Source organism: Olea europaea, chromosome 1 (assembly GCF_002742605.1).
Source record: "Olea europaea var. sylvestris chromosome 1, O_europaea_v1, whole genome shotgun sequence".
In the NCBI taxonomy this organism is placed as follows: domain Eukaryota; kingdom Viridiplantae; phylum Streptophyta; class Magnoliopsida; order Lamiales; family Oleaceae; genus Olea; species Olea europaea.
Genome location: NC_036237.1, coordinates 21658220 through 21665116, shown reverse-complemented (window position 1 = coordinate 21665116; position 6897 = coordinate 21658220). Strand labels below are relative to the sequence as shown.

Sequence of the window (6897 nt, the reverse complement as noted above, 5' to 3'; positions counted from 1 at the left end):
TACTACTCTGACAGGTCCATAGTTTCCTTCGTACATGAATTTTTCCACCGAGTTTGCTTCCGCGACAAAAGGCCTATGATCAGCCTGTACCACCTCTGCTTCGCCTTTGTCATTCCAAAAAATCAGGCATTGATGGAGCGACGAGGGTATACAGCGGCTTCCGTGTATCCAATCTCTTCCTAGGAGCACATTGTAACTAGTAGGGCCATCTATTACAAAAAAGACAGTGGTCCTAGTAGTCGTACCTATAGTTATGTCTAAAGGCATAACTCCCTTAGCTGAAGTTGCTCCTCCATTGAAGCTAGTGAGGATGACTTCTGTAGGAATCATATCACCCTCTATCTTTGCGAACTTTCTCATCATCCTGGATGGAATGATGTTTATAGCCGCTCCATTATCGACAAGCACCTTTGTCACTGGGACGCCGTTAACTAGAGCTTTAACGTATAACGGCCTCAGGTGTTTTGTCAATTTCATGGCTGGCCGTTTAAAAACAACCTTTTCAGTAGCCTCTATTTCTACTTCTTGCTTGTTTTCTGTCGAATTATCCCCCTATGATAGGTCGACGTGTAGTATGTCACGCTGATCCTCTGTCTCCCGAATTTCCTTCTTACTTCTTTCTAATGCTTCCTCATCAGTTATCCAACCTGTGGGAGGGGGCATTATCTTTGGAGGTGACCCATACTTTTCAGAGCGAGGTACTCTCTTCTTCCTTTTGGGTGTCCCGTATAGTACATAGAAGTCGAAAGGACGCCCAGATGGCTCCCCCAACAAGTCTACTTCGCGAACTCCCTCTTGGTGTAGTTGCTTAAACAAAGTGTTGCGCGATACTCCCCTCTTTTTCCTTTCTGCTTCTAAGTCGATTTCTTCTTCAATGTCTGTCATCCCATCATCCTCTTCATCGTTGTAGACCTCTCCAGAAGTCTGGCCTTCTTCACATACCAGCATGCAGGCTTCTCCTTCGTTGTCCTCCCTCTCTTCTTCCTTTTCTTTATTCTTGAATTCATTGGTCAGTAGGTAATTATTGGCCACGACAGGAGGCAACGTACCGAATTGGATAGCAAGGGGCTGATCTGGATCTTCTTCATCCTTTTTGTCCCTCTCAAACCTTGACCTCCCAGAAGAGGTTTCTGGCAGTTCCTTCATTGATTCATCTGTACCAGTCTCTTTACTACTTTTGAGGACGTTCTGATTGGCTACCTTGAGTAATAGAGACGCTTTAGGACGTGGCATTCCTTGTTGCTACCTCATCATCCGTCCGTAGTTTCGCTGAAAACGCCTTTGCTGGGTCCTAGTCATCTCATCGAAGGGTATTGCCCTTCCTGCGCTGTATTGGAATGAATGCCATACATTTGGCCGGGGAGGTTGCGGCCTAAATGTTCTTCCAGTATCTGCTGGTCTGAACTGCCTTTCGAAAGGTGGTCCTCTATAAAATGATGTACCTCGCCCTCTGCCAGGCTGAATGTTTGGGAAGAAGGCAGGGCGATGAGGATGCTGCTATGTCCCTGGTTTCTCCGTGTCTCAATTTACTTCCCTTTTACACCTTGCACACAGGACGTTTTCGTCCTTTTTTAGTTCTTTCCCTTTGATTCGTTCGAAGATACTGGGATGTGTTTTAGTGTCTTCTTCTCCATCGTCTATGACCAACTTGAATTTTGGCAACTTGTTCTTGAACCCAGACGTTACCATATTTACCCCAAGTGGCTGTGGGAAAGGATTCTTGTCCACTGCCATCTTTTTCTTATCGTCGAACGTAATTCGTCCTGATTCAATAACATCCTGCAATACGTGACGGAAAACTAAGCAATTGTTAGTCAAATGTGACCATGCATTATGCCACTTACAATATTTTTTACCCTTTATTTGTTCAGGGTTTGGCAATTTGTGCTTATCGCTCAGCTTTATTTGCTTATCCCTATATAATTTATCGAATATAGGGTCAGCTTTAGTCACATTGAACGAGAACGTTCTAGCCTTTATGTTTCCATCCTTTATGGGCTCATCTTTGCCCGATGGTCTAGGCTTGGCCATTATGGGACAAGTATATGTATCTCCTTTTACCAATTCGGCCAAACACATTTCGGCCTTATCGTATGATTCGTCATCGATGGTATGAACGTCAAAATTTGGGTCTCTGTAATAAGTCCCTTTACTAGAATTTTTCATTTGTTCTTCTTCTCTTATCAGTCGCTCATACCTAATCACATTCGCACTCAACTGGAAAAGGTCTGGAAATTCCTTGTCTTGGAACTTCTTTTTTAAATCAAAGCTCAAGCAGCCTTGTGCGATCTTGACAAATTCTTTTTCGGGCAGAGGTATAAAACACTTGCTTCTTACTGTTTTGAACCTTTGGAGAAAACTTTCTGCCCATTCATTTGGCATTTGACGTAGATTCGCCAAATCAGCCAAAGCGACTTCAGACTCAGTTTTATAAAACTGAGCGTGAAACAACTGTTCCAATTGTTGCCATATTTGAACAGAGTTCGCTGGCAAGTTGATGAACCAGGAGAAAGCTACCCCTGTTAACGAACTAGGGAAAAGTCTCATTTTATGGTAATCGGTTACATCACCACTTTGCAACGTGAATCGCCCTATGTGTTCTAGAGTAGACACCTCTCCTAAACCAGTAAACAGTGAGAATTCTGGCACTTTATACCCTCTAGGCCATGGATATGCTTGGTCTACCCAATCGGGATATGACTTTGTGTATGTCGGCCTAATGACAGGACGCACCCCAAAGGCCATCTGATCCTGCACGATTTTCATAATCTAGTTCCTCAACATGACATTGGGATCATATGGAATTCCTACAGGCTGGTTAACCGATTGATTTGCATGAGGTCTGATGTTTGGTCCTTGATTGGCAACAAAATTACCATAATTAGGTCCATTACCGTTAGCCTGGACATCTGTTCCCTCATTACCACGTGGAATATTCTGTCCATTGTTTAGGACATTATCTCTCACGTTTGAATTACCCCCCAAGTTAGGCATGCCACTACCATTATTTTGATTTGGCACTGTAGTACCTCCTTGGTTTGAAGTAGAGGGACCAGAAAGGGACTTCACCCCTTAATTCGAATTTAGGACAGAGGGATTATGTCCCACAATTGTCCTAGTTTGAAAGTGGTTTGTAAGAGGTATAACCGGTTGACATATTTGGCCTACTAACTTATTCATTGTTTCGTTTAACGTCTTTAGTTGTTTGGCCATATTGTCATAGTGTGCATTTTCATTTTGTGTAAATCTTTCCATATTATGAATACTTCGAAGATTTACCTGTTCAACGACGTCTTGCGTGAGTTCTCCAAGCAATGCACGCATGGTTCGAGGACTCAACTCCGTCATTGGTTCGTAACGACTGTTACTGCTCTGATTTTGTCCATCTGTTCGTGGAGAGGCATGCTGCTCCTCATATCGCTCGATTATAGACTGGATTCCTCCCTGGCTTGCTCCTTCCTTGTCGGATCTCTGAGGCATATTGTTTCACCTTTTGTATTTTCAACACCTAACACCACTGTCCCACTGGGCGTGCCAAATTGTTTCGCGCGGGTTAAGTCGCTAACAATTAAAAAGGGTCAGACGATTGTGTAAGGGACGAAACCTCTTGAGACAAAGTCCCAAAAAGGGGTATTCTTTTATTGGCGATGGACTTTACAATTGAGAATGAAAAACAACGTGCCTCCAAGGGGCGCAAGCACACGAGTTACAGAAAGAAAAAATGTTTAGTTCTAAAAGCTAAGGAAATGAAAATTACATATTCTCTGTTTGAGAGTTTTGGATTTGGTCCTTTGCTTCTGCGTCCTTTCTCCCTTTTATACCTCATAGACGATCTCTTTGTGATTAACTACCCTGAAAACTGCTTGATCGTCCTATAACTACCCACTTTCTTTGTAGTGGCCATTTTGTTATGAAACTGCCTCTTAACTGCTGCCATTATCTTTCATCGTTCAACCACTTTCGATTGAATTCCTTGAGTCGTGGAACGTGATAAGGCTACTTTAACAACTGCCTTGATAACTGCATTCCTTAATAACCACGATGCATTATATTTGTTGATACCTTGGGCGACTTGAAGGTTTGGGCGAGAGTAGAATAACAGCTCTGAGCGACCGTATGACACTCCATTCGTTCAGATTCTGGGCGACTCGCAAACTTGGGCGATGGCGTCACCGCATTCTTGGGCCCCTTATTTGGGCCTTCACCTTGATTCGTTCGATTGGACTTCGTTCTTTGGGCTATCCGATTTGGGGATCCTTCAATTGGGCTTTACTCCTTGGGCCGTTCGATTTGGGCTAAATTTTTATGTGTCAACACATCTTGACAATGAATGCTTCCATTAATATAAACTTTAGTACCAAAAACCACGTAGGCAAAAAGTAGAAATGAAACTAATAACACCAAAAGATATAATGTGGTCTCAGAAGTGTGCCTGCTTCCAAACAAGGGAAGAGAATTATTGATATAATTACTCTAGAAGTCTATATAGTTGCGCAATATTAACAAAGTCAGAACTATTATACTCAATAAGTCAATATTAGTCACACAATATTAATAAAATCACATCTCAAAGCATGGAGAACTTCAAATATCATCTTTTACCTTTCTACATTCTTTCAGAAAATCAATATCAAATGATTGTCATTTCAGCTCTCAATTGAAAATTATAAAAATTACTTTTTCCAGAATTTGATAAGCCAAAATTTTCTTAGCACTACAAGAGACGGTTACTGTTTTAGACCTGAACAAATAATTCAATTTATTGAAGCACTCAGAAGAATGTTTCAACCTACAATTAGAGTCTGCTTGGGCCATTGGAAATAATAATAGCTCAACCCACAAAGCAATAACTCAAAAATGTGTTGCCACAAAACACTTCTGATTTCTTTTTCGAGAACGTCTCTCGAGGAAAAAGAAAATTGCAATAAATTAGAAACACGTCTCTATCACCACGTAGAAACAAAAAAATAATAATAACAACATAAGAAATAGCGTTAGCTACATATTTATTAGAGAAAAATAATATCATACGATATAGCGTTAGGTAAATATTTACCAGAGAGGATGATGCTTCATTACTAAAATTCTTCAATTGTATAGTTACAACAAAGTGACTACAGGAAACAAAAATGCAATATGAACAGACTATTGAGCATCCTGAATGAAATTTGGGATAAAACCAGTGCTCTTTACCTTTTGTCACACACTTCTTAAAAGAAAACAAATGTTGAAGGCAAGATGTAGATATGCTTATTGTAGGTAACTTCAAGCTTAGAACATGCCCTACCAAGTTTATCCCTTTGATGATTGATGCAACAGATGATAATTGAAAAAATTAATTATCAATATTAATCACATTAAACAGTCTCTCACGCAATGCTGATAGATCGATGCACATTAGTACCGTGGCTGTGACCTGCAAAAAAAATGAGTATTTAGATATTGAACCATCTCATCTAAAAGCACTATGGAGAAAACAATTTGATGAGTTTAAATTGGCATCAACGTGCCTTCTCTTATATAGGTCAAATTCTGTTTTTCAAAGGCTAATATGTGCAGAATTTATCATAAAAAGTGGCCATGTGACATTTGCCTCCTCGAATATGGAGTTAAACCAAGCTTAAACTGTTAAGAGAGTAGACAACAATTTTTAATTTAATTTTTCTTAAAAAATTTGGGAATTTGTAAAGATATATAGAACAGGCGAAATCATATATATGTTTACCTCAAACTGAATTCTGTGGAGGAAATTTTGATCATTTGTTTTTGTAGAAACACAGCTTACCACATTGAGATTTGTCCTAATCAATTCCCCAAGAACTCTTGACAGAGGAAACCCTCCCTCTATTGAGCTAGTTCTTATCAAAACCTCGACACCATCTTGGCAAGGACTCACTGTCACACTATTAGGCGTTAAATTACTGTTTGAGCCTGAAGTATACAAGTTTTTTAGCTTGTCTCTACACAAGCTCTGTTCTTGTATATTCTTCTGCATGTCTTTTACGTAATTCAAAGCTTCGTTCATGTGATCACATACAGCACGCTTCCCCTACAACACCACGAACATGAACTAAATTTATAGCAAATTAGAATATACAATGTTTGGTAGAGATGATTGGTAGCAATCGACAGTAATGAATAAAAAGAAAGGCTAAAATCTTGATAATTAGTTCACCTTGATATATTCAAGAGGAAGAAGGGATCGAAGCGAAGCATAAAGCTTTGCCATTTGTTTCCTTCTTTGCCTCTCAAATTCTCTATGCGGAATTTTCTTGCCCTTGTTTTCAGCACTAACCCCTTCCTTGTTTTCTTCATCATCTGAAGATGGTTTTATTTGCCGCTTTTTTGTATCTTTAGGATTAGCACGACTACGGTTTCTGGTCAGCACTGAAGAATCTTGATGATCTGCAATCAGATATTCTTCTAGGTTTACTATATCTTCTTGGAATATTGAAGGGTCCTCAAAGATCGGATCGTCTTGTGATTGTGAAGGAAACATCTCAATTAGCAAGTTTTCAAGAATATTTCAAAGGTTTTCTTGAAAATGCATCCCTATGTAATAAAAATACTTATAGAGGATGACCACTCTAATTATACCAATAGCAATCATCACATGACTTATTAGGGTGTACAGTAGTATTTATATTTATTTATAGGAATGGTTAAACATAATTACTTTATTTAATCACGGATGATTGATATATTAAATGACATCTTGTGGGAATCAGAATCATTTCACTATTCTGTAATTTGTCTATAAATAATGCTATTACTGCTATTAGAGCATTAGTTTAAATGGTATTATGTGACCGACTTAATAAAATGTAAAATTATATGATTAATTTAATTGTGCATCTCATTTAATGTCATTTAGCGTTGCTTAATGCTTTCAAAATT

General features: G+C 39.2%; 1 protein-coding gene across 1 annotated transcript; it reads right to left on the bottom strand.

Moving 5' to 3' along the window:
• Positions 1-5335: 5335 nt before the first annotated feature.
• Positions 5336-6590, bottom strand: LOC111405896 (transcription factor bHLH120-like). Its single transcript, XM_023034994.1, has 3 exons — positions 6176-6590; positions 5786-6049; positions 5336-5416 (listed from the first exon to the last, which is right to left on the bottom strand). The coding sequence occupies exons 1-3, from the start codon at positions 6497-6499 to the stop codon at positions 5336-5338; spliced, it is 669 nt and encodes a 222-aa protein (XP_022890762.1). The 5' UTR covers positions 6500-6590.
• Between the last annotated feature and the right edge of the window lie 307 nt (positions 6591-6897).